General features: G+C 50.9%; 1 protein-coding gene across 5 annotated transcripts in view; it reads left to right on the top strand.

The window, feature by feature from the left end:
- Positions 1-27,602, top strand: part of Adarb1 (adenosine deaminase RNA specific B1) — an 88,257-nt gene that overhangs the window by 49,746 nt on the left and 10,909 nt on the right. For all 5 annotated transcript variants that reach the window (XM_033768072.1, XM_010636428.2, XM_010636426.3 and 2 more), the window contains 6 exons: positions 487-1,421; positions 4,645-4,759; positions 6,291-6,459; positions 7,085-7,233; positions 8,241-8,409; positions 21,440-21,621. In XM_033768072.1, the coding sequence (XP_033623963.1) occupies positions 487-1,421; positions 4,645-4,759; positions 6,291-6,459; positions 7,085-7,233; positions 8,241-8,409; positions 21,440-21,621 (1,719 nt within the window). The remainder of the gene's footprint in view (positions 1-486; positions 1,422-4,644; positions 4,760-6,290; positions 6,460-7,084; positions 7,234-8,240; positions 8,410-21,439; positions 21,622-27,602) is intronic.

Genomic DNA, 27,602 nt, shown 5'->3' with positions numbered 1-27,602 from the left:
TGTTTTTTTTTTTTTTTTTTTTTTTTTTGTAGTATGGGAGATCAGTTGAACCCAGGGCTTTTTGGACTGAGTTACATCCCCAGCACTATTTTTGCTTTTGTTTCCAGGCAGGGTTTCACTAAATTGCTGAGGTGCCCAGGCTGGGCTCAAACTTGTTCTCCCTCCACCTCAGCCTCCTAGAGTGCTGCAACTATGGGCGTGCATTACCACGCCTGGTTTAAAACTTTTACCTGTCCATGCAGAGGCAGTGGTGAACTAAATAGAAGGATACTGGCCACCATTCAGCATGCTCTCGGCTGAGGCTGACGATTCTTTGGCCAGATCTATAGTTCCTCATGTTTGCCTAGAAAGCAGATCACACACACACACACACACACACACACACACCACTTAAGCGGTCACAAAGAGGTAAAGGAATCTATAAATTTTGCATTTACAAGATCCTGCAACGAAGGCGTTGTAAGTTACTCTTTCTGGGCATCGCAGGTGCCAGCAGCGCAGATGTTAAAGAAAACCGCAATCTGGACAACGTGTCCCCCAGGGACAGCGGCACACCCGGTCCTGTCGAGGGCACCCAGCTCTCCAACGGGGGTGGCGGTGGCGGTGGCAGGAAGAGGCCGCTGGAAGAGGGCAGCAATGGTCACTCCAGGTACCGCCTGAAGAAGCGAAGGAGGATGCCGGGACCCGTGCTGCCCAAGAACGCCCTGATGCAGCTGAACGAGATCAAGCCAGGCCTGCAGTACACGCTGCTGTCGCAGACGGGGCCCGTGCACGCCCCCCGCTTCGTCATGTCTGTGGAGGTGAACGGGCAGGTGTTCGAGGGCTCGGGCCCCACCAAGAAGAAGGCCAAGCTGCACGCGGCCGAGAAGGCACTGCGCTCCTTCGTGCAGTTCCCCAACGCCTCCGAGGCCCACCTGGCCATGGGCAGGACCCTGTCCGTGAACACGGACTTCACCTCCGACCAGGCTGACTTCCCCGACGCGCTCTTCAATGGCTTTGAGATGCCGGACAAGGCCGAGCCGCCTTTCTACGTGGGCTCCAACGGCGATGACTCCTTCAGCTCCAGTGGGGACCTCAGCCTGTCCGCCTCGCCGGTGCCCACCAGCCTGGCCCAGCCACCGCTGCCCGTGCCGCCGCCCTTCCCACCGCCCAGCGGGAAGAACCCAGTGATGATCCTGAACGAGCTGCGTCCGGGGCTCAAGTACGACTTCCTGTCGGAGAGTGGTGAAAGCCACGCCAAGAGCTTCGTCATGTCCGTGGTGGTGGATGGCCAGTTCTTCGAGGGCTCGGGGCGGAACAAGAAACTGGCCAAGGCCCGGGCCGCACAGTCCGCCCTGGCCACCATCTTCAATTTGCACTTGGACCAGACACCGTCGCGCCAGCCTGTGCTCAGCGAGGGCCTGCAGCTGCACTCACCGCAGGTGAGGAGGTCGTGTCCCTGCTGTGGGCACGCTCGTGGGCAGCCGCCAGGCTGGTCCCTTTCTAGCCGCCCCTTTCGGTGGGGGTGGTCACTGCTGTCCTGCTGTGGGGTGGCCTCACCTGGGTTTTGTGGCCCAGTGGCCTCCAGCTGTGCACCTGGGCCCTGCAGTGCAGGGCAGGGACACAGCAGCCCCATCTGTCCACTACACAGGTTTCAGTCACAGTCCCGTCCAGGGGACCGTTCCCTCCGGAAACCCCAGGAGTCAGGGGCAGGACCCTGAGCACTGTTTCTTGCTGTGTTCCCTACAAGGAGCCTCATGTGTTCCAGGATGCTGGGAACCCCTCGGGGTCGGGCACCTGGCTTCACCCCACAGGGCTGGCTGGTGGCTGAGTTCCCAACGTGCAGAGCCTGGCTAAGCAGAGGAGCCCCAGGTGGTGGGGCGCACAAACCTGGGGCCTGCAGAAGGGCTGGGGGGCTCCTGTGTGTGGGTGCTCTGCAGCCTGCCAGCTGCCTGGGGGTCTCTGTGCCCCGAATCTTCTGCCTAGCGTCCATGTGGTCCCCCTGCTTTGCCGGACTGGGCAGCCACTCTGGTTTGTTCCCACCCCACCACATCCCAGCCCCTGGCAAATCAAGATGAAGAAAGGCAGAGTCTCAGGGAGAGGGGCTTTCAGTCCTTTCACCCAGCGAGTTTGGGTCCTGGCTTTCTTCCTAGAAACCTAAATCCTGGTTGGGGATTTAGCTCAGTGCTGCTGCCACTTGCTCCCCAGTACCACACCCCACCCCCAAGAAAAAGAAAGAAACCTGAATCCTGTGGGGCTCCTTTGAAACCTCTTCTGCTCTCTTGCATGTTGGCTCCTTTCTGTCACTTGCTCTTTGTGATAAAGGTGGCACAGTCTACCTCTGACTGGGAAACATGGAGGACTCAGATGTGATGGGCAGGAGGCCATGTGCTCCCCAGGGGTTTCTCCTCTGCCTTTGATGCAGCTCAAGGAAGCTCCAAAGTTGGAGCCTGATGTGCTCAGTTCCCAGTTTTTGAAAAGAGATGTTTTGGTTGAAGCTGCCAAAATGGCATGTGCAGAGATTGATCCATCCAGAATGTTTCCGGTTCTTCACAGATCATGTACTATTTTCTTTGCTGACTCCTTGCTGGCCCTGGCCCTGGGAATCACTTTTCCATTTGTCATTTTACGAAGCAGTGGCCTTAGACCCGGTGCTGTTTAATTCCCAGGCTTTCTGTTTGATAGAGTCCCAGCCACCTGGTCTCCCTCACTGACAGGGTATCCGGGACTGCTGGGACCACTCTGGGGCTGTGGCCTACAAGGCCTGGGGCTGTGCAGGGTGAGCAGCTCAGAGGTAGCAGACAGAAGTGCCCATGAGGGTGTGTGGGTGCCCCTATGTCTCACTGACCTCAGGAAGGGGCCGAGCTCTTGGCCAGGGTGGTGGCTGCATCTGCTGGGATCCAGGTCCCCTCAGCCTGTCCTGTTGTCACCGTCCTCCCAGTTCTGCACCTGTCCAGAACCACGGGACAGCGGGGCTGTGTGCTTCTGCTCTGTGTGGCAGCCCCAGAGCAGTTCAGGTGTGACAGTTTCTCCTCAGGGGACCTGGCGGTGGCCTTGCTGGGTCCAAGCCTTCTGGCCTTATCACTGGGCTCCACTTTGTTTCAGATGTGCCTCTTAGGTGGATGCAGACCCTTGCTACTCCCCGAGAGGACAAGCACCCTGTGTGCTGCTGGAGTTGATGCATAGGCGGGGTTATAACTCCAGACCGTGCTGTGCCCACATAGCTGTGAGAGGCCTCCCCTGCCCTGTCACTCAGGCTGTGGGGGCGGGACTTGGAAGACTATGCTGCTTTTGTGATTGCAAGCCACTTACTGAGCTGTTCACGGAGGCCCGGGCCCCTGTGCCAGGATTGAGAGCCACCCTGGGCCTGGGAGGTTGGTCCTCTGTGATGTCAGCACGGGTGCCAGGCTCGCTCTGCAGGTCACTGGCCCTGTGCCGCGCCCATGCCTCTGAGCGCAGCGACACACCTGCCGCTGCAGGTCACAGAGGCCGCTCTGGGGCTTACTCTTCCCCTCTTAGCATTTTTATGTGTTTTGGTGGGGGGGTTGGCACCAGGGATTGAAATCAAGTTCTTGCACTTTTGAGGCAGGCACCATGCCACTGAGCTAAATCCCTGGCCTACGTTTTCTTGCTTTTGTGTGGGTTCAGTGCTCCGTCCTCACCCCGGCCGCTGCCATTTGGTCCTGTCTGCTCTTGTCCCCTTGCCTGTGTTTACATCTCTATCGCTGAGGTCCCCTGAGAGTGAGGACCCTGGCCACTGCCTGTCCTGCTGTGACACCACTGGGCCCAGGGGTGTCTGCTGGTCCAGCGCTGGGGGGACATCTGCAGTGGCATTGTCCCAAGTAAGGCATCCTTGGGATGAGGGGTGCATCTCTCCATCTGGGAGTGCTCCGCTGGTGGCCCGGTGGCACCTTCGGGTTCCGGTGTCCACCTGACCGACGAACGAGACCGGTGGGACAGAGTGCCAGAGCTCTGCTGTTCCCCGGCACTGCCCCAGCAGCCCTGCCCCAGACACAGAACTCCGAGGCCGGCTGCAGACTACCAGGAGGCTGGCTCTGACAGGCACACCCTGTGGCCTGGGTTTGGGGGGCAGTAGAGGCTGTGAGCCTTCTGCACCCGCAGCTGGGCCGAGTGCTGGGCCGAGTGCTGGGCTGCTCAGGCGCATGTGCAGAGCCTCTGTGTCTTCCAAGGTGAGGCGCCCGCAGAGGCCCCGCCCCACACCGCTCAATGCTCTGGCCTGGGTGGTCAGAGTGTTCTCTGCTTGTGGTCCCGTTGCCAAGGTGCGTGGCACAGGGGAACCTGGGCAGTGTCTGGCAGAGTGGCATGGGGCATGAGCTAGCATTTCTCTGTGCCTCAGTTTCCCCATGTGAGGTGGGTGTGGGCCTCACGCTTCATGTGCACCGGCCCCTGCATCCACGCCCAGGGCCCGTAGGCAGAGCCTCACATGATCCTGGGATGTCTGTCCCCCCGCAGTGTTTTGGAGGAAACACATGTGCACCACACAGGCACATGGGCGCACGCATACTCCGGTCTGCCAGGCTCACTGGCGCAGCTCTCTGGAGTGGGGGTGGCCTACAGGTGTCTCCGTGGAGGGCCAGTGTGAACGGCACTGCGTGGGGCCCGCCCCGTGCACGCTGCCCAACCCCGTCTCTGTTCCTCACACAGGTGTTGGCAGACGCGGTCTCACGCCTGGTCCTGGGTAAGTTCGGCGACCTGACGGACAACTTCTCCTCCCCACATGCGCGCAGGAAAGTCCTGGCCGGCGTCGTCATGACCACAGGTAAGGTGTGCAGGTCGGGTCTGGGCTGGGGCTGGGGCTCAGGGAGGAGCCCCAGTTCCTCTGGAGAAGCTGCTGTGTCCACGCTGGGCCCACTCATCCCGTCACGGGCTCGGCTCTGGACACCAGGCGGGACCCTTGCTCCTGTGACCCCGGGCTGCGGCCTTACCACTGCCGGTGCAGCCAGATCAGTTCCTGGCTGCCTCTGGGATCTGGGTGGCAGTGGCCTGATGACATCTGTCCAGAAGTTCCCAGGGACAGAGAGGTCCCAGAACCCTCATCCATAGCCTGTGTGACCTTGGGACTGCGTCCCTGGCCAGAGCATGGCTCCCTGTGGTGGCAGAGCTGGGCCAGGACCCACTGCAGCCCCTGGACGGTGCTGGCAGCCAGGGAGAAATTCGGGCGACCATGTCGCCTTGCCCCAGGATGCTGCACCTGTTGGATCACCATTGCTTTGCTGCATTTCGGCTCCGCTGGAAGCCAAGCCCCTCACCTGCCCTTGAAGCAGCTTCCCAGCAAGGCCTGGGCCCCGTGTACAGGGGCAAGGGGCAGCCCCGGCCCCTCTGTCTGATCACTCAGCCACTGCCGAGGAGGCCCCTTTCACACCTTCCGTGACTGCTAAGCCTACACCCGCCCTCGGCCTGTGCACTGCCTCCAGGGGTCCGTTCTGCACAGTTGCAGGGCGGGGCTTTCAGTCACCCTGTCTGCAGTGAGACCACACGTGCCTTCCGGGCTGAGGTGAGGTGAGGGTGAGGCGCTCCCCCAGGCTTGGCACCGGCCAGTCCCTCAGCTCCCTCCCACGCAGTGCTATCACCACAGGACACTCCGGTCTTGAGGTCTCGATGACTCGCAGCACTGGGGCTCGAACCCATCCCTGCGCACGCCCGGCCCAGGCAGCATTGGCATCACCAGGCCAGTGATCTGTCCAGGTTGGCGCCAGGAGTGGACGTCACCCTGTTTTGCTGTTTCCTTCTGTTCCTCTTGGAGCCTGGAGGCCATTCCTCCAGCCTCTTTAGGGCTGGGATTGTTTGGCTTTAAGATTCATCACCAGGCAGTCGGGCTGTGTGTGTGTGTGAGCACGTGTGCACACGTGAGTGCATCTGCCTGCATGTGGTGCTGTGGCCGGAGCCCAGGGCTGTGCACATGCCAGGCGAGTGCTGTGGTGCTGAGCTGCACCCTGGCCCTTCCTACTGCCTCTGAGACAGTGCCTCTGAGTTGCCTGGGTTGGCCGTGACCCTGGCGTACAGGTGTGGCCACCGTGCCTGGCAGCGAGCTCCCTTTAGCCGAGTGCCCCTGCCCATGCTCCTGGGTGAGCAGTCAGGAAAGACTGTGACACGCTGCCCTGCAGAGCGAGGATGTGGCATCCAGGGGTGCAGAGCAGGTCCCCGGGTGGAGGCGCTGCAGGTGCGGGTTCAAGTGACCCCCAGGGGATGAGGCTGAGCGCAAGGCTCTGCCACCCCTGCACATCCAGTGCTAACAGCTGGGGCCAGACACGCGGCATCCCCGTGCCCGCTGATGTCCTCCTGTCTTCCAGGTACGGATGTCAAAGATGCCAAGGTGATCAGTGTCTCGACCGGGACCAAGTGTATCAACGGCGAGTACATGAGTGACCGTGGGCTGGCACTGAACGACTGCCACGCAGAGATCATCTCCCGGAGGTCCCTGCTGCGCTTCCTCTATGCGCAGCTGGAGCTGTACCTGACGTGAGTGCAGAGCAGCAAGCAGCAAGCGACTGTCTGGAAGCAAAGCCCCCCTTGCTTCCGCCAGCGCACAGTAATACCTGGGTCCGTGCACATACGCATGTGTGCCCCATGCGGCTGTCACGTGGCCATAGACTCCAGGTCTTCTCCAGACCACGTGCTTTTGTTCTATGCAGCATGGACACACCCAGGAAGTGCTGTTTTCATTCTGGTCCCTGTGCCTGGGCAGAGCTAATCCTGTACTCAACGCTGTCTCTCTTTTGGGCATTGAGCCCAGGGCCTTGCTCTAAGCTACACCCCCAGCCCTTTTATTTTGAGGCAGGGGCTCGCTACATCACCCAGGCTGGCCTTGAACTTGTCAACCTCCTGCCTTCGTCCGAAATAACTGAGATTACAGGCCTGATCCACCACACTGTTCCGGAAAGGCCGCTTCTCATACGTGTCTTTCTGCTCTGCAGTCACCCTGGGAAGGAGCAGCCACTTTGATGATGTGTCCATGGCCAGGTGGGCCTGTTAGCTCATAAATGTGACAGAGCTTCAGGCCCGGCTCCCCTCCCCCTGCTGACCGTTCTGGGCTCTGAAAATCATTCTGAACACGGCATCCTAACTGTCCACCTTTTCCTTGTAGCAGCAGAGATGATCAGAAGAGGTCCATCTTTCAGAAGTCGGAGCGAGGCGGGTTCCGGCTGAAGGACACCGTGCAGTTCCACTTGTACATCAGCACCTCACCCTGCGGCGATGCCAGGATCTTCTCCCCGCACGAGCCCGTGCTGGAAGGTACCTGTGGATCCCCAGGAAGCCTGCCCTTTGGGGAGCAGTGGGAGGAAAGGAGGCACCAGGCAGTGCCCTCTCTGCTACTCTTTAATTTCAGCCCTAGGTGTGGGTCTAATAGAGGTCTTTATAAAAGCGTAGATCCTTTCTTCCTAATTAATAGTTTCATTAGAAATTTTTAACGAATGAAAATTCCTGGTTCTGAAAAAAAGAAAGAAAAGTGCCAGTTCTCCTTAACCTGTAATGAGAGTGTAAAGATTTTAGTGGAGAGCTGTGTCCACACCTGGTTCCTCTGGATCTGACGGCCAAGTCCTCCACACTTGCAGCGAGTATGACTGGGGGTGAACTGGGACCAGGCTGTTCTTCCCAGGCACTGGCACTGTGCAGAGCTACAGGCTGTCGCCTCCACACCCGTCCACTCCTTGCAGGAAAGGTGATACCCACATCCTTGTCCCAAGCGTAAGCATTGTTTAGTCAGACAGGACATCTGCCTGCATTATTGTCCTTGGTCATAAGAGCAATGTGCAAACTCACTGTGGAAAAAACTCAAGAAAGAAAATTAAAATCACATGTGTCATAACCCAGGACTGATTGCTGTGGATGTTTTACACTTCCTGTGGATTTATTCTACATCAATCTGCATTTACTTTTGAAGTAAAATATAACAGAGCTAAATGTCCATTGGCAGAGTTGGGAGATCTTTGCATCTGGTCCTGCACATCCCCTCCTGTTCAGCATTACTGATAGAATCCTTTCAGCATCAGTGGTTCCCTGTCCCCAGCCCTTGAAGAGAGCACAGTCATGACTTTGGTTTGACTTGCATCTTTTCTGCTCAAGTTTATAAATTTCGATTTTTGTGTATTTACGTAGTTATCCTTGTGTAACATGAACATGCATGCATTTGTGTAAGTACGTTATGTATTTATAGGGCATTCTTAGATAGCTTTTCCAGTTACTGAATCTTAGTAGGAGGTTTCCTCCTGTTGGTTCTGAATGCCCTCTTTCTCTCTTAGAACCAGCAGACAGACACCCGAATCGTAAGGCGAGGGGACAGCTACGGACAAAAATAGAGTCTGGTGAGGGGACGATCCCGGTGCGCTCGAACGCCAGCATCCAGACGTGGGATGGTGTGCTGCAGGGGGAGAGGCTGCTCACCATGTCCTGCAGCGACAAGATTGCCCGGTAAGGGCTGCAGCCTGTGGCACCTCACTGCCACACAGCTCCTTTCTGCCCTTTTGGAAATGACCACCCCCAGGGAGCCCCCAGTGTCCTCCAACCCGGTCCCTCGGAGGACACCGGAGGGATGAGGGCACCATGCTGGAGGCTCCAGGCTTCCCACACCACCTTCTTCAGAACATGCGTCTCGGCTCTGGGTTAGAGCGAGGTGTCAATTTTAAAGGCAGCCCAGAGGGTCTGCTTATCAGCAGGCGCCATTGCCCTGGTCTCTGCGTCAGCACTGGGCGTCGACACTGGGGAGCAGTGGAGCCTGCGACAGCCTGTGCCACGCGGGCAGTGGGCAGTGAGCACCATGCTGTGGGTGGCGTGGGCCGGGACTCGGCTCGCCCTCCCGGCGTGTGTCTAGTCAGGTTGCAGATGGCCCATTTCCTCAGGTGCTGCTGCTCTTTCCAGCGGCTCTTTGTTTTTGTATTTCAGCTAAGGTTTACTTGAAAACAAAGAAGTTACATGCACAAATGGTGGAAAGCATATAAAATCGAAACCTCCCTCCTCGGGATCCTCCTGGGCACCCAGGGTGAGCAGCGGTGGGCACTGTCCGGGCTGTTGGGACTGACACGTGCCCAGCGCATCTCCTTTGTCCCCGCACATCCACGCGTGCAGGGCCAGCACCGTGACAAGGTTGAGGGAAGCATGTTTCACTCAGTGGTGGAACCATCATGGCATTCAGGCTGTAAGAGGCTCCCATTTGCATCTTTTTAGCTGTTTGCAAACCTTTTGTGTTGATTTCCTGTGAGGCTCTGTCATGCTGGGTTAACTGTGCACCTCCTGCTCTTCTCCCCAAGCACAGGTCCAGGCTGAGTACCGTGTCTGAGGTGCTTGGGACTAGACGTGTTCAGATTTGGGAGATATTTGAACTTTGGAATATTTTCATCAACTTTACCAGTTGATCATTCCTAATCTGAAAATCCGGAGTCCAGAATGCTCTAGGATCTGAAATTCATTAGAGATGCTCGACTTGTCTGTACTGGGGTGTGTCTACCACGTGTCCTTCCATTCAGCCCCACCTGCGTGGAAGCGACTGTGTGTGTACACACTCGGGAAACAAGCACTCAGGGTGACTTTGGGGGTGTTTGTGTGTGTGTGTTGCTCATCGTAACAGCAGCGTTGTGCTGGAAAGCCACTGTTTCTCCTGTTTTCATTCGGCCCCGTGTTTCTCTTTGCTGCTGTGACTCATTACTCCTGCTGTTGACAGATCCTGCAGCAGAGAGAGGCCTGGGCCACCTTCACAGCCGACACTGGGGTTTCCGTCAGCCGCCTTCCGCCTGTGGCCCCGACTGTCCTTCACATGGCTATGCGGGTCTTTGCTGGGATGTCCTAGGACTGGAACCAAGGCCTGGACCCATGTAATCTTGCAGAGGGCTGGCAGGCTGCTCCCCAGCATGGTTGCTCCCGTGGCCCCACACCAGCTGTGTGTTCTGCGTGTACCCACATTTTGTAAACAGTGCCTTGTGGTTCTGAGTTGCATATTCCTCTCATTGCTGAGAGTGTGCGCATTTCTCCAGCTAGGTAGCAACTTCAATTGACTGCCTCCCTGACGTGCCTGTTTTGCATCCTGTGCTCCTTTCTCTTTGGGCCGAAATGGCTTTTTCTTCACAACTTGCAGAGTCGCTTTGATAGCTGGCACTGCCGTGATCCCTAAGCCTTGAAGAACCCTGAGCATCTTCTCCTGGTCCTTTGTCCACCGGGCGATCTTCTTACCTTGTTGAGGACTGTGGGACCCATACATGACGTTTTATCTCTGGGCTGTCCACTGTTTTAGCATGCTGTTAAATTCAGTCTGTTTTTCACAGCTGTAATGAACTGCCTGAGACAGACTACTTTATTAAGAAAAGAGCTTCCTGTAGCACACAGTTTTGGAAACAAAGTCAAAAGAGCACAGTGCAGGCTCTGATGAGGTCCCATTGACTATGTGGCCTCACGGTGGAGGTGGAAGTGGGACGGACACGTGGGAGGAGAGATCACATTGCCAGATAGGAAACTGGGGAAGGAGGCAGGGGTCAGACGGGGTCTGCTTTTCTAACAATGCTCTCACAAGAACTAACCCAGGGGACCCCGAGAGTCACGGGGTTACCTGAACCCCTCCTGAGGGCAGCACCCTGTGACCTTCCCTGGGTCCCAGCTCTCAAGAGTTCCATCAGCTCCACATGGGGCCAAGCTTCCCAGCGTGGAGAACCGCATTCAAACTGAAACATGTGGCTCACCCTTTACTTGGGGTTTCCTGTGAAGGTTTATATAGTATGCAGACCTGTACATTTCCTAAAATTTTTAACTGTTCTTACCTGATTTTGGAATCAGGATTGTATAGGCCTCTGCCAAAGAGGCTTGGTTTGGGTTCTGCTTTCCGAAGGCTCTTGTGCAAGACGTGCAGACCCAGTGATGCTGCCAAGCGCAGGGCCTTGTCATGCTGTTGATATCCTCCTGGGTTCTGGCCTCACTTTGACATGAAAGGACCCAGATTTTTCAGTTATAATTTCAGGTCCTTTCCTGGTTACTTGTTCATTCAATGTTTGTTTCATCCATTGCTAATTGTGAGCTTTCGTATCGTTCTAGAAACTTACCTAGAATTTGAGGACCTGAGCTTCTTTGAAATAAGTATCTTGCTGTGGATCAGGCAGAGATCAGTGGTAGTAACAGATGAAACTAAGGAAGATCAAAAATGTCGAGTTCATGGTTGTGGACCCTCTGCGGTTCCTGTGGTCATGGCTTAGGATAAGCTACAAGAGAGAGTTGCCAGATGTCCAAAGACCACAAAAGGTTGTGTGCTGAGAGGTGGCTCATGCTTTGCATCTGTGGTCCTCTCCATGGGTGAACTTTCCTCCCATCCAGAGCCCATGACCATCCCTGCCTTGCTCCTGAGCCTGCCATGTGGCCATTCTGACCAGGAAAGTGGTGGGCACAGTGCTGTGTGGTTCTGGGAGAGTCTTTCCTCGGCCTGACTCTGGTGCCAGCTACCATGTGAGTGCTGCTCATTGGGAGGGGCCTTGTCCTCAGGGTGTCCATGTTGCTAGAGATCCCGACTGCCCAGGCCTCAGATCTGAATTCCAGGTCCAGGAAGCCCAAGCAGGGAGGGCTGCCTTGGGCTGAGCACATGGGCACAGACCACATCCCGCTGGGGCAAAAAGAAGGCAGCCAAGCTGGTGCAGTGCCACTGGAATAGGACTGAGAGGGGAAGAGTGTGGCCTCTGCTGGACAGTGTGTCCAGGAAGATGGGGAACCGGTGGTAGACGTTCTGTCCCAGCAGCTGCCTGAACGGAGACACGGTGTAGAAGCTCGCTCCAGATCCACATGAGCAGATAGGAAGAGCAGCCCCTCACAGCACTGTGACCCCCACTTAGGCAGGTTCCGATAGGACAGAAAGCCCAGATTTGAAGTAAAAAGGACAACTTTGAGTTACAATTTCTAATTTATTTACTAAAGCTACATATGCTCAATTGCAAAGTAAAGCACATCTTTGGAGTTGGATCGAGGGAGTTATCCAGATCAGTAGCCCTCATTACTCTCAGTGACTGGGTCCACGTGTTAAACTGAATAGACTGAAGGTAGAACCTCTTGACAAATAAAGCCAAGATAACATCACTGAAAGCAGAATCTAAAGAGATCTTCAACAACAAACTCTCTTTGACCTGAACCTTCAGCACACACACACACACACACACACACACACACACACACGTATAGAAACATGCAAAACAAGTTAGCAAAATGTCACCAGAAATGTCACCAGAAATTCCCCGGTCTCCCAAAGCAGGTCCAAGGGATACTGATGGAGAGGAAATCAAATACCAAATGGCTGAATTGTGTGAGATGATCAGAGAGGAAGCCAGAAAACTTGATGAGATCAAAGATGATATAACTAAACAAAGAGAGGAGCTAACAAGTAGATTGATGCATTTAATGAAGAATAAAATAAAAAATTAGAAAAGCTCACCAAAATCATTGAAAACATGAATTTACAGGGCTGGCGATTTTAGCTCTGTGATGTTGCCGCCTGCCTCACAAGTGCAAGGACCCGAGTTCGATCCCCAGTACAAAAAAGAAAACATGAATTACAAATTTACCAGAAATACAGAGCCCATGAAAATGTGCCAAACAGAAATCAACAAACATAAACATTTCTATTAAAATATGAGCAGCAGAAGTGATCATTGTGAGGAGAGAAGTCAGATCACAGGACTGTATACTCAGAGAAACCTTAAAAGCAAAAACAGAGGACAGAAAATAGATCCAACAGCTTCTAGATGATGCAAAGAAGACTATCAATGTAAGACTAATAGAGAAGAGTCAGGACAGCACACATAGAATAAAGCACCTACTCACAGAAACCACGGCAGAAAACTTTCCAAGTATGGGGAACGAATTCAGCATACAGGTGACCTCTCCATGACGCATCATAGTCATAATCCCAGAAGTCCAGTGTTAGGACAGAATCTTAAAAGCTGTCAGTGAAAAGCAAAAATTCACTTATGAAAGTCAACCCATTAGAACTGTAGCAAACTTTAAAGGCCAGAAAAGCTTGGAATGAAATGTTTCAGGTCCTAAAAGAAAAAACTTTCAACCCAGATTAATATGTACTGAAAAGCTCTCTTTCAAAATTGATAGAGAAATAAGGGCATTCTATGACAAAGATCACCATAAAAGATATATGAATACCAAACTAGTGTTCCAGAAAATTCTCAAGGATATCCTAGGTGGAAACAATGACACCAACAATACGCAAAAGTCTGATGGAAAGCATTCAAGCAGAATGAATAAACACAAGGGAAAAAATGACAGAATGAACAACAGAAAAATAATGCAATGATACAAAAAAGATAATACCTTTCAGTAATAACTCTCAATGTAAGTGGCATCCACTCCCCAGTCAAAAGACACAAATTGGCAGATTGGATCAAAAAACAAAATTAAATGGTATACTGCATACCAGAGACACATCTAATCCAAAAAGAAATGCATAGACTAAAAATCAGAAGGATGGAAAACAATATCCCATGCATTAAGACCTCAAAAGCAAGCAAGAGTAGCAGTCTGATTTTCAGACAAAGTAGATTTCAAGGTAAAATTGATCAAAAAAGGCAAAATTGAACAAAAGAGGTACATAAATATCCATGTACCTCAGTACTACCCTACTTTCACCAACAGATCATCTATACAAAAAATTAACATAGAAATATCGGAACTGAACCACACTTTCAAGTGTATAGACTAAATGTATACATCTACAGAGTGTTCTGTACTGCCACCAGAATACATGTTATTCTTAGCACACATGGAACTTTCTCCAAAACAGGCCGCATGCTAGCCTGTAAACGTTGCTTAAATAAATGCAAAAGAATTAAAATTATCATGCATATTATCAGATCATAGGGCACTGAAACTCAGAAGTAATGGCAGAAGAAACCATAGAAATTATGCAAACACACGGGAATTAAACAATACACTCTTGAATGTCACTGGGTCACAGAAGAAATTGAGGAAGAAATTAGAAATTAGATTCACCAGTCTGGGTGGAGCCTGAGGAGGCACCTCTCCATTTTCCAGCCATGGTCTCAGCAAAGCCTGGAATCTCTTAAGAAGGTTTGTGCAGAATTAATGGCTCCTACCAGATGCAGGCTTCCAAGATCAGTTTACAGTGTGCCCTGGGAGGTGGGACTGAGTTCTGCTTAAAATGACTAAACCCACACTGGCTTCTAATCTGCATAAGAAAAGGGCCCTAAGGCCTTTGGCCATCCAGCCATTTCAGCTTTTTCTCTAGACAGGGAAAGTGTTCTCAGTTTCCTTTTGGGAGGTGGAAGGCCTGAGACCTTGGGATGGAACGCCTGCCTTGGGCACACATTTATCTTCTCTGTGTAGAGACACTGATGCTGGCGTGATCAGTGAGTGAGGCAGAATCCCAACTCTCCTGGGATTACCTCCCCAGGGTCGATGCGGACTACACAGGTCAGATGCAGCAGGGCCAGTGAGGGCCCCAAGGCAGGGATGCTTGTGAGCGCTGAGTACTGGCACCACTGTCGCGAAGCTGTTCCACAGAATAGCCTGTGTGGTTGCTCAGGTGGGAGGACCTGGAATGGTGGCCGGGAGCTGTTGGGGTGTGTGACGGAGTGGCCAGACTGGCCTGTGTGCTGCAGGAAGGTGCCGGCACTGTGCGGAAGGGACAGAGGGCAGGGACACAGCCCGACTCTATGATGGGAAGAGGCCGGGTAACCCCAGCTGGTGGCCTTGATAGCAGCCAGGCTCAGTCAGGCTTGTGTGGTTTCTGGGTTCGTGCCCCCACCCCAGCCAAATACAACAAGGCACTTAACAAAGAGAAATCGAGTTTATTTACAATTTGGCCAAATGAGAAGAGCAGCTAGTCTGACCTCTACACAGAGGCTCTATTTCATGGAGGGAGTGGGACTAAAGACAGTCCCACAGGCAGATATAGCTACGCTTTGGCCCATAGGGCCGGCTGTGTGGCGCGCTCTGGGGTCAGGCCTGGGTGTAGCAATTTACTCAGACATGCTCAGCATGCGGAAGCTCGGAGAGAGGTTTGTGTTGTTTTTAATTCTTAGTTTTTGAGGATCCACTTTACCCTCTGCCAGTGATGGCAAACCTTTTGGAGACCGAGTGCCCAAACTGCAACCCAAACCCCACATACTTAACACAAAGTGCTAACACTGCTCAGCTGCTGGGCAGCTCGGCTCAGGTGCCAACAGGAGGGCTCTGCATGCCCGCTGCAGCACACCTGCCATGGATTCGCCACACTACTCTAGGTTATAGTTTCCTCCGTGGTTTAGTTCAGCCCTCGGTCTCCTTTATTCTCTTGCGATTTTGTCACTTTTTATTAGTACATGTTTATAGTGCATAATGATTATACTTACTGTAGGGAGTTGGAACACGTACATAACACATCTTCGTTCTTTCCTGTTTTTCATCCCCTAACCACCCCTTCCAACTTGTGGTCCCCTCACCATTTGCAAAAGCTCTGTTTTCTTCATTTTCCTCCTTCACTTCTTTTTTTTCATCCCCTTTCCCTCCCCTCCCTTCCACCTCCCTCCATCTCTTCTATCCATTTGAAAAAGATCTCCCTACTTTATCTATTCTCTCTCTCTCTGTTGTGTTTGTATAATTTTTTAGTTTCTCATATAAAAGAAACTATGAGATATTTAAGCTGGTGTGTCTGACTAATTTCACATGATATTATGGTCTAAAGTTGCATCCATTTACCTATGAATGCCTCAAGTTTATCTTTTTTATGGCAGAGTGGTACTCCATTGTATGTGAATACCACATTTTCTTTATCCATTCATCCACTTATGGCCACATAGGTAGTTTCCAAAATTTAGCTATTATAAATTGTGCTGCTATAAACATGGGTGTGCATGTGGCACTGTATTGTGATGTCTTGAACTCTTTTGAGAAGATACCTAGAAGGCAAATAGCTGGGTCAAGTGGAGTTTCTAATTTTGGTTCTCCGAGGCATCTCCACACTGATTTCCGCAGGGGCTGTGCTAGATTACACTCCCAGCGATGCGGAAGGGCTCCTTCTCCCCACAGCCTCACCAGCACTGCTGTTATTTGATTTCTTAATGATAGCCACTCTTTCTGGAGTGAGTTGGAATCTCAGTGTTGTTCTAATTTGCATTTCTCTAGTGGCCAGAAGTGTTTAATTTTTTTCATTTGTTTATTGGCCATTTGCACTTCTGAGAAATGTCTGTTCATTTCACTTGCCCCTTTTTTGATTGGATTTTTTAATTTTGCAGGTCTAATTTTTTTTAGTTCTTTATATATTCTAGGTGTTAGGCCTCTGTCAGAAGAATACTTGGCAAAAATTTTTCACCATTCTGTAGGTTGTCTCTTCACTCTGTTGATTGTTTCCTATGCTGTGCAAACTTTTTTTTTTTTTTGGTACTAGAGATCGAACTCAGGACCTCATGCTTGCTAGGCAGGCACTGTGCCACTAAGCTACATCCCCAGCAGACATTTTAAAATTTGATATGGACCCATTTGTTGATTCTCAGTATTATTTCTTGTGCCATTGGGGTTCTATTCAGAAAGACCATGCCCATGCCCATGTCTTTGAGTTTTATTTCATCTTCCAGCACATTAAGTATTTCTGTTTTAACATTTAGATCCTTAATCTATTTTGATTTTAGCTTAGTGCATAGTGAGTCTCAATCTTCTGCATGTGGATGGTCAGGTTTCCCAGCACCATTTACTTTTTTAGGTTGTTTTTCCTCTAGTGTGTATCTTTGGCCCCTTTGTCAAAGATCAAATAACTGAATGTGCCTGAGATTGTTTCTATACTCTCTTTTCTGTTCCATTGATACACATGGCTGTTTTGCGCCAGTGCCATGCTGTTTTAATTACAGTAGCTTTGTAGTATAACTTCAAACCTGGGATTGGAATGCCTGCTGCTTTGCTTTTGCCTACCCTGGATTGCTTTTGCTGTTTAGGGTCTTTTTCAGTTTCATATGAATTTTAGGATGGTTTTCCCTAGATCTTTGAGAAATGCTGCCAGTATTTTGATTGGGATTGTCATATATATGTTTTGGAAGTAGAGCCATTTTATTATATGGCTCTCCCTATCCAGGAGTAGGGGTGTCTTTCCATTTTCTGATGTCCTCTTTGATTTTGTTTTTCAGGTGATGTAATTTTCATCATAGAGGTCTTTCACTTCCTTGGGTAGCTTAATTCCTAAGTATTTAATTTATTAATACTATTGTGAATAGTATAAGTTTCTTAATTTCTTTTTCTGAGTTCATTATTAGTGTATAAGAAAGCTATTGATTTTTGTGTACTTATTTTGTATCTTGCTACATTGCTGAATTTGGTTATTAATTCTAGTCTCTTGGTGGGTGGAATATTTTGGGTCTTATAAGTCGAGGATCCTGTTACCTGCAGATAATCAAGCTTTGACTCTGCTGTTTCATACGTGTATCCCTTTTATTTCTTTATCTGATTTCTCTGGCTAATGTTTCGAGGACTGTATTGAACAGGAATGGTGATAGTGAACATCCTTGTCTTGTTCATGATTTTGGAGGGAAACCTTTCAGTTTTTCACCATTTAATATGGTACCAAGCCCTGTGTCATCTGGCTGACACCATCTCCAAATCCATTTTTTCTTCTGTGAAAACACTGATAATCACCCAACTGTGGAATGTTGTTCCTCAGAGCTAAGAGAGCTTTTCCTAGTTGTGGTCAACCATAACCTGTCCCACATCAGAGGGGAAGTGATAGACTTGTTAAAGCCAGTTCCAGAATCTCTTTTAGCCAAATTTGAACAATAGAGAAAAGAGTGGTTTTCAGGCTGTTTACCTAGAGTCCATTTCCAAGTTTAATTTCATCTATTCTGTAGGTGTTATATGCACCTTAAAACATTGCAATTTTGGCAAGCAGTAATTAGAAAATTTATAAGCAAGTACTCAACTAAGACGAGTAAAACAAATCTAGTTTTTATCAAGGAAAACCATTTTGTGTGTGAAACAAGTTGTGTTCTGTCAGAAAGGTGCACTAAAAATATTTTTAGAGTCTTTGCCCTGCAAACTAATGTGAGTTAACATCTGGGAAGAAATGACATAATTTAGTCACGTCAAAACCAGGAACAGAGTTTGGTAACATCTTTAGAATTTATTAGGTACACACAATAGTGCCGCATAAGTTTTGAATATAGACTACAAGAATTAATGCCTACTTACCAATTAAAACCATGTATTTTTATGATAAAGCAAGATTGTCTCTTATTGACTAAGAGGAACATAGCTCTTGCCAGCTAAATGACTATAAGTAATGTACAAGATAGCAACCTAGAAAAAGAATGTAGTTATTTTTACATAATATTAAGACAACCATTATGATTGACATTATACCTAGACAATCAGTCTTTTAAAAGTAAGGAGTAACACATATAATAATAGTTCAAAAAAATTATAAAAGAAGTAAATGATGTCTAAATGAACCATTAACCATCTAAGGATTATTTTCCTCAAAGTCTTAAAAAAAAAGAGAGCTACAGAAAACAGTAGCAGTTTATCCATCACAGAGAGGCAAGCAAATCTTTTTAGCACTTCTTAAAACTATTAGCTTTAGGCCACATAAAAAGCACATTGACAGACCAGGTAAGTCATAGCTATAGCCTTCACAGCAGAAAAAGATTTTTAAAATCTGCCTTACCATAGATTTTATTCAATTTTTTAAATGTTCTTGCTCTGAGTTTTAAAATATTTCCTTCTCTTTAAACTATTGATTTAATTCTCTCCTTTTTAGAATCTTCATTATACAATAACATGAAGGCTTATATCTGTGCCTTTTTACCCCCTTTTACCTGAATTTTTACAAAAACATTGCAATTATAGAATAAAGAACTGTCAGGTGACATGTCTTCAGATATAATACATATTTAAGCTGTTTGTGTTGCAGTGGTTTATCAGCTCATTTTTGTCACAGAAGCCTGACTGTGATCTGTCTGGTTAGTATAGGGAACCTCTAGAAGGCTCCTAAATGATATTGAAACCATACTGCCTGTCTTAGAAATAAAGGTGGCAGTAAGAAAGACAAAGGAAAATGAAAAACAAACCAAAACCTAATGAATATTCTTCAAACAAAATTAATTTCCTGGGAATTTTCTTTCTTGTTCCAGTCAGTACCGCAAAATAACCTAGCAGTTCCAAATGACTACCCAAGTTCCCAAGTTCCAGTAGTGGAGTACCTTACCTTACCCCATCTGGTACTGAGAAGTGACCCAGGCTATTCCGTGAGCCTGCAACAGTGGAGATATCAGGCCATAGCATGCACTTCCAGCCCAACATCCAGGAGGAGCCCATCAGCTTCCCAGAATCCCCTTTCTTCTACCAGCAAAAGTGTTTATAGGTAGCTGATGCCCTATACAGGGAAGAAGGGAAAGTTTCTTGGATGCAAGATGTCCTGGCAGCTGCTGGGATGGCCCTGGAGTCCCGATCATGGGTTTAGCTCGATGCCAGCAGTGATTCATCCTTTTCAAGTGATCACCACCCTCCCACCTTGGGAACCGGGAGACCTGCACTGCTCGGGAGCTGGCACTTCCCTCCTTGCTGGCTCGCCAGACCTTACCACTCAGGTCCAGACTGCTTACTGCTCCCCCAAAAACACAGGAGGCCATTTGATTTGGTGGAAAGGAAGAATGTTTCTTCAAAGCTAGCTCCAAAGTAAATCAGCCTCTTATTGAGTTAAGTCTCCATCTTGCCGCGTACAAGTGTACAAGGGCTTTTATTGAGAGAAAGAAAGAGTGGGGAATACAATGAGACAACAGAGGAAATCCCCGTGTAGTTTCAGCGCCTGGCTATTCTTGGCTTCTCTTTCCTTTCATGGAAAAAAAAAACAAAAAAACTGACTCCACCCTCCTGGACTGGCATCTGTATGTTTCTTTCAGATGGATTCACGACGGAGGAAGGAATGCAGTTTACACACTCAGCGTGAGGGACTTTGGAGAAATAGTTTATCTTTGAAAGAAGAAAAATCTTAATTTAAAAAAATGTTTTTTTGGTACCAAGGATCGAATTCAAATTCAGGTCCTTGCCCTTGAGAGGCAGGCGGTGGAACCACTGAGCTAAATCCCCAGCCCCAAAATCTTAATTTTTAAGGTCCATTGTACCCTCTTGGCCACAGTCCAAGCAGCTGGTGGCTGGAGCTGGGCAGATAGGGTGCTGGTCTGCCCTGCAGGGCTCCTGCCTGTCCGTTCTGAGTGCAAGCAGGAGGGCAGGGCACAAGTCTGAGGCCCATAAGGCACATGCCTTCTGCTGCATCCCGGGTGGGGTGCTACAGGGCTTGGGCCACCATGGGTATCACGAGGCACAGGAGAGTAGTTGACTGCATGTTCTGAGTTCCAGGTTCTCCTCTCGTCCCGGGTCCCCCGTTTCCCAAGTCCAACCTGATGGTTTCTAGCTTTTCCCTGGCTTCCCTGTCCGGTCACTTAGGCCCTTGCGTCTGACCTTTGCTGCGGCTGGGACACCTCCCAAGTCCCTGTGCCAGTGACCACGCCTGCTCTGCTGCCATCGCTTTCTGAAAAGTGCACCTGCTCAGCCCTCCCCTGGGACACCTGTGTCACGCGAGAGCCGGCCTCTGCCTCCAAGTTGCCCCCTGGCCTCCCGCTGGCCTCTTCCCTGTGGCTATCCCCTCCTGGCCTGCATCCATCATCCCTGGGCTGAGGGGCACCTTCTTCCCTTGGCCTCCACTGGAGGGTGTACCCCAGACTCACCCCAAGGAGCCTCCTCTGATGTCAGAACTCCCTTTTCCTGTTTCACAGAACCTTGTCCTTTCATTCCAGTTTTTCTGACCTCAACTCAAGGCTCTTCACATACTGTTGGCCTTTTTGTTGCTTTATTGTTACATCCAGCTGTGTCTTCCCTTGTCTGTCCCCAAGTGATCGGCGCCCAGTCACTGTGATGCACACAGCACTTACTTAGAGTGCAGCAGTGCCCAGGCCACAGTGTCTCCACCCGTGGGGCTCAGAAGACAGCAGTGAGTGCAGTACAGTTGGGTTGCTGTCCTCCCAAACTACTGGGGTGAAAAGCACCACGCCAGGACCCCACCTCCATCTCCGGAGCATCAGTGAGTCCCGCCAACCATTGTCCCCTGGCTGGTGGTGGCAGGAAGCTCAGCACACCTCTCCGAGGCAGGCTGGCTCCAAGGGCCGGCTCAGGGAAAGCCCAGGCCTGTGTTCTGAGGGACCCCTGGAAGAGCTGATAAAGATACACTTTCCAGGAAGCCTTGCACAGGAGGCACACGTGGCCCTCCCATAACCCGGTTGGAAAGAGCCTCCAGGAAGTGCGTCATCACGGGAGGACACAGTGGCCTAGAGTCACGTCACAGTTTAATTTTAAGACATTTCCTCTTGTCCACTGTAGCTCCCAGGTCCGCTGCTCCCTTGTCCCTGCCGTGATTCTCATCTGGTAGCCTCACCAGCCATGCCATGAGGCCGTGAGAGCTGCTTCTCCCCTCTGAACCCATGTCTCTCCCCTGCAGCTGGAACGTGGTGGGCATCCAGGGGTCCCTGCTCAGTGTCTTCGTGGAGCCCATCTACTTCTCCAGCATCATCCTGGGAAGCCTGTACCACGGAGACCACCTCTCCCGGGCCATGTACCAGCGCATCTCCAACATAGAGGACCTACCGCCACTCTACATGCTCAACAAGCCCCTGCTCAGCGGCAAGTATCCATCACCCTGTCCGAGCCTGAGCTCCTGCACCCGGTGCTCACTCACCGCCTGCAGCCGGCCTGCCAGGCAGCGGCAGAGCTGTGTGGGAAGAGGGGCCTCTGGGTGGGCTGCAGGGCGTCGGGAGGGGCAAGACCTCCCAGAGAAGAACAGAAGAACCGTGGCGGTCTGGTGCCCTGTCCCCCAGCCCGTTTGTGTGTTGTGCGCATTCCGGCCTCAGGGTCAAAGACTCGGGCGCTGTGGAAGTAGGAACTGGGATGGGGCTGGCCGAGTGCCCGTGGGGCCACCCGCGTGCACCCAGAAGCCTTCTCAGTGGCATCTGCTCCAGTCCTTTGTGTGCTTTATTCCCAGTTTCTTTTCTTCTTTTAGAATTTCAGTGGCTAGCAGTAAAGTGAACAGGAGCTTTTGAATTCAAGGGTCCTAACTTCTAAGCCCAGCCATACTTAAAAGGATACAATTCAGGTATTTTTTTGCCCCTATGAAAATAACACTTTACTGACATTTTTTGAGCTTGAGACTAAAAGCACAGTGTACACTAAAGCATGCTTCTTTCGGTGCGCGTGAACGCGGCCTTGTCCCGTGCCTGGCTGCTGGCATGTCCCAGATTGAGAGCAAGCAGTGTGGAGTTCGCTGGAAAGAGTGCTGATGGCCCCAGGAAGTGCACCGGCTGGGAAAGCAGAGCTGTCCCCGGGCCCTCCGGTCCTGTTGATGGCCGCGATTCTTAAGGAAAGAGCGGTAAACTGAAGGGGGCGCCGCTGCCCCTTGGAGTGTCTACCCTGTGTTGGTGCATGCTTTGGGGGTGCCTCTTGCTTCTCTGCATACTAGATTTGAGGGAACAACAGTACTTTTTCTGGACATTTTCTGTTGCTATAGCAGAATACTGGAGGATGGGAAGTTGGAAAGGAAAGAGGCGTTTTTAGCTCCAGCACTGGAGGCTGAACCTTTCAGTGGGCCGATGCTGTCTGCCATGTGTGAGGGCCTGAGGGCCACAGAAGAAACCAACGACAGGAACACGTGTGGAGAGAGCGATCTCGGGAGGTGACGGGGTGGGGGCAGAGGGGTGAGAGTCACCGTGATGACGGCTGGGTCTCCCCAGAACTGACCGCAGGGCACGGGCACTGTGTTCATCCCGAGCCTGGTGAACCTCTACCCGCTGCACACCGCAGGTCTAGACAGTCAGCCAGCGACCCGGTCACCTCTGCAGGTCCCCTCTCAACGTCACCACTAAGGACCGGCTCCAGCACTGCGTTTTGGAGCCAGTCACAGCGAGCCAGTGCGTGCAAGCACTTAGTGTCAACTGTCACTGTGGTTTTGTTCTGGAACCCGAAGCATTGCGTGACACACGGCTCCCGGCAGCGGCTTCAGCCACTCCTCGGGCTGCCGAGCACTGCGCCCGGCCCTCCGCTGAGATTTGCAGAGACAGCGTAACTTCACTGGTGTAACAGCCATCCTGAGGCTTTAACCTGTGGCTGCTGTGTAGGGAGAGAAGAATGTTTGCATCAGGGCTGTGTGAAGGACACGCCGTCCACACGAAATGTTAGTGAGGCCCCCACCTGCATGATAGACCCTAACGTTTCCAGGATCCCATGGGAATGATGTTGGGGAGCACTCGTCCCCTAGTGCAGTTGTCTTCTGTCCCCCCAAAAGCATCTCCGCTCCCCTGGACCCACAGCAGGCCTACGTTCAGCTTTGCAGTCTCCGCCTCGGTCCGCTGCCTCTTCTGAGGATGTGCCCCCTGGGGCACGTGCCAGACCCCAGCCTGTGCCCCACGTTAGCTCTACTGCATGGCAGCTCATGAGCCTCAGTTTCTCCTGCGCCCAGTGACGAGCCCAGCCTCGAGTGATGTTCTGCTGCCGCCCTAGGCTTTGTGGTGCCCTTCATGTTTGTAGGATTTCAACAGATTCGCCCAGAGGAGCAGAAGGCCTGCAGCCCAGCCTCAAGGTTGAAATGGGAAGACTTTAACTTTTCATTTTACATAAACGCAGTGCGTGTCAAGCACATGTTTCGGGGGTTGCTGTGGCCTGGGCCCTGCTGTGACGCATCTGTTTCTCCTCAGTAGCAGCAGCCTGGATGGGGACACCTCGCCTGTCGCCTTGGACCCCTTTCACATTGCACATTTCAGGGCAATTCCAGTGTCTGGCTGACCCTGTGCGTTCCTGGGTCCCTGGCTCCCCGAGGACACGGGAAGACAGGCCAGTGGTGTCAACTGTCTCTGCATGTGTGGTGGCTGCTCCTGGGCTCCATGGGCCGGGCTCTCTGTAGTGCTGGTTTTGATGCCAGCATTGTCACAAAACACACAGCAGACAGGCGGCCTAGGGAGCAGACTCGTAGTGAGTCCCGGTAGCATTTGGGCAGCTCTGGGAAGGTGGCTTTGGATGTTACAGTCTTCCGTGGGAAGTGACTTCAGTAGTGAAGTGTGTTCACCTGTCTCACTGACAGCACCTTTACAGCATTTACATGGCAGTTGTCGTGCTCTGTGGGACGCCCTCCCCGCTTCAGTTCTGGAGCACGGGTGCGCCCTTCAACACACGTGGCCACATCTTCACCACTGGCTGGGGGAATCAGGCACCACCGTCTTCGCAGCAGGTCACAGGCCCACCTGGAGCAGGAGCGGCGCCCGGACCCAGCTCTGAGCCCGGCCACCTCCTGCCACGCGTGTCCCAAGTGTGGGGGGCCCAGCACCCTCCCTCCTGCCCCCAGAGTTGGGCAGGTGCCGTGCTGTTCCCTGGAGGCAGCACCCGCGCTTTCAAAGCTCTGCAGGCCTGGAGAAAGAGTGCCCAGTGCTTCTCTATGGGAAGCCTTGAGTTGTGGACAGCCAGGTCCCAGAGGGCTTGGGATCAGCCCCGAGCGTGCTGGAGGTCCCTTCCTGTCAGCTCAGGGCTGCCTTTCTAAAGACCATCAGGACACGAATCCCAGAGGTGCGTGCTCCTACCTGGCAGGGGGTCCAGGGGATCCCAGGCTCCCCTCCCACATTGGTGGCCGGTGGCCCGGCTCAGGCAGGTGCCGGCACACAGCTTTTCTCGAAGTTTTCTCACAGTAGTTCTGTAACAGGAGCCTGCAGGAACCCTGCCTACCCCTGGTCACAACGTGCACATTCACTTCTTACCGCTCTACGCTGGTAGGAGCACATTAGAAAGTAACTTTGAGGTGGGATAAGATGTCCGTGCCAGCTCATCTAATGCTTCAGCTGTGTGTTTTTAGGCCACTCTGCAGTTTCTTTGGATTTTTGCTTTAAAAGCTCTGATTCAGCACACTTAATTTACGGCAGCTGAGGGACACTCATTACCAGACGGCTCGTCCGCCTTTATCGGTTTCTGCGTGGTGCCTCGGATCAGCTCATTACCCTAGTTCTCGCTTTGCAGCCCGAGAAGATGAGCAGCCTGTCCGTGTGAGTCCCAGTGTGTGGCCCCAGGGACTCATGGAGAATGCACTCATGACCACTTGGGACTTCCTGCCCCAGAAAAGCATATGGCTTGGGTTGGAACCTTGGCTAGCCGTCTTCTTGCCTTATTCACTCCATTTTTGCTAATGTTAGCACTTTATTTAGCTTGAAATATTTTTTTAATTGTACTTTTAGGGTCTTACTGTTTTAGTAGTTAATTGGCCATTGAGTTTTAGTGCAAAGTGCTGCTGTCCTAGCGTTTAAGTATCATTCAGCAATGATCTTTTATTTTTATGTCACAGAGCCGTCATGGCATTGCAGAGGAAGATGACATAATATAAGCGTTAGTCATTTGCACATGAAAGATTCAACCCCATTATGGCCAGAAGTCTACCCTAACTTCACACCAAAGTAGACACTTTCCCCTGTAACCCAACGCAGAGACCCTCCCGACACTGCCAGCCAGCTGTTGGGTAGCTCTGCACTGGTCTGAGAGGAAGCAGCCCCGGGTCAGGTAGAGGATCCCATCAGAGACACTAAGGACATTGTCAGAGGAAGTGTATTCTTCTCAACAGATAGCCAGAGGGACTGGCTGCTCTCGAAGGCCACGGCCTCCAGCAGCTCACCATTCTGCTGCTGATCTCTGTGCCTGCCATTGGCTCACCCTGCTGCTGGGCCTTGTGGTGCTTCTGCTCATGGACATTCAGGTTGTGTCCAGTTGCTTACTGTTACCATTTTATCTGGATGTCCCCAAGAGCCTCATGTGCTCACAGGCGCTGCGGAAGGTCATGAGGGCTCAGAGCTGGCTTGCTGTTGGAGGGGGTCTGTCTGGAAGAGGTGGCCCCTGGGGCGTGGCCTGAAAGGGCTCCTCTCCTCCCTGGCTCCTCCCTCCTCTACTTCCTATTCGCCATGAGGTGAGCCGCTCTCCTCCACCAGGCCCCTCTGACACGCTGCCTGCCGCGGAGCCAGCCAGCTGTGCACTGTGAGTCAAAATAAACCTCTCCTTTAAGTTTTGAGTGTCAGGTGTTGTGTCTCAGCAATGAGGAAAGTGACTACAACACTGACTGGTGAAGCTGCTGCTGAGAATGGTCCTGTTGGAATCTGCAGGGCAATGCGCCATCCTTGGGTCTCCTTGGGAGTGGGGTGCTGAGTCATAAGATGGCGCATTGAGCTCTGCAGAAAGCTGCCAGACTGTCTTCATTTGCTTTTCCCTGATAACTGGTGAAGTCTACTAGCTTTTCACTTGTGAGCTTGTCATTCCTACGTTTTCTTCAATAATTGTGTCAAAATTTTTGGACATTTTTATTGAGTTAGCTTCTTGTTACTGAGTCTTAGTAACTTTTTTTTTTTTTTTTTTTACGTTTTGAATAGAAATCCTGTATGAGATAAATGAATTGAGAATGCTTTCTCCCAGCCGGAAGTTTGTACTTCAGTTCTCTTAACACTATCTTACACAGACCCTGTAATTTTAATTATTTTTTGTTGTTTTTTGTTTTTTGAGACAGGGTCTCACTACATAGTTGAAATTGACCTGGACCTCACTAGGTAGCCCAGGCTGGTCTCGAACTTGCAGCGATCCTCCTGCCTCAGCCTCCCAAGTGCTGGGATTACAGGTGTGCGCCACCACGCCCAGCTGTAATTTTAATTCTGATGAAACTGCCGTGATCACTGTGGTTGTGTCATAAGACATCAGTCGAGTTAGCACTCCAGCTTTGTTCTTCGTATTCCAAGAGGACCTGACACTTAGGTCCTGTTCTTTTGTTCTGGTACAGTTTTATATCTGCTGTCAATTTCTACACAGCCCACTTGAATTTTTGTTTGGACTGCCGTGTGTAGATTAGTTTGCAGAGAACCAACACATTGGCAGTTTCGAGTCTGCCAAGGATGAACATTGTCTTTCCGTTATTTATGTGAGTTTCCTTCTCTCAGCCGCGTTTGCAGTTTGCAGTGTACTCGTCTCTTTAATGTTCCTAGTGCTACTTTGAATGTTATACTTTTATTTAGATTTTAGTGAACTGCTATTCTGTAGCAGTATTTGTTCTAGTAGCTTGTAGTAGACCCCGCTGGGTTTTATTTATCAGTGGGCACGTTCATTACTTACTTCCTGCTTTTCCGTCTAGATGTCCTCTTTCACTGCTGCTCTGGATAGGACCCTCCATGACAGTGATGGGAGAACAGGTGGGAGCGGGCAGCTTTGTCTTGTGTGATCCAGGGAGAAAGCATCCAGTCTGTTAGGAGCAAGTGTGATGTCAGCTGTAGGTTTTTCGTTGATGCCTTTATCAGTTGGAGGAATTCCCTTCTGTTCTTAGTCTCCTAAAGGTACAGTGGTACCTGGGTTCACAAACTTTATTCTTTCCATGATTCTGGTCGCGAACCAAATTGGACAAGAAGTGAATCAAATTTCCCTGTGAGGTCAACATTGAATCCAACCATTGAATTTGATTCAGTTCTTGTCCAGTTCGGTTTGAGTTCAAATCGTGGAAAGAATTAGGTTCATGAACTGAGGTACCACAATATTTAATCAAGAATGGGTGTTAGATTTTGTCAGATGCTTTTTTTCTTCTCTCAGATGGTCATTTAGTTCATTTTGTA

Source organism: Fukomys damarensis, unplaced genomic scaffold (assembly GCF_012274545.1).
Source record: "Fukomys damarensis isolate Sample0158 unplaced genomic scaffold, DMR_v1.0_HiC HiC_scaffold_24, whole genome shotgun sequence".
Taxonomy (NCBI): Eukaryota; Metazoa; Chordata; class Mammalia; order Rodentia; family Bathyergidae; genus Fukomys; species Fukomys damarensis.
The sequence above is the reverse complement of the archived record's forward strand: the minus strand, read 5'-3'. Positions and strand labels throughout refer to the sequence as shown.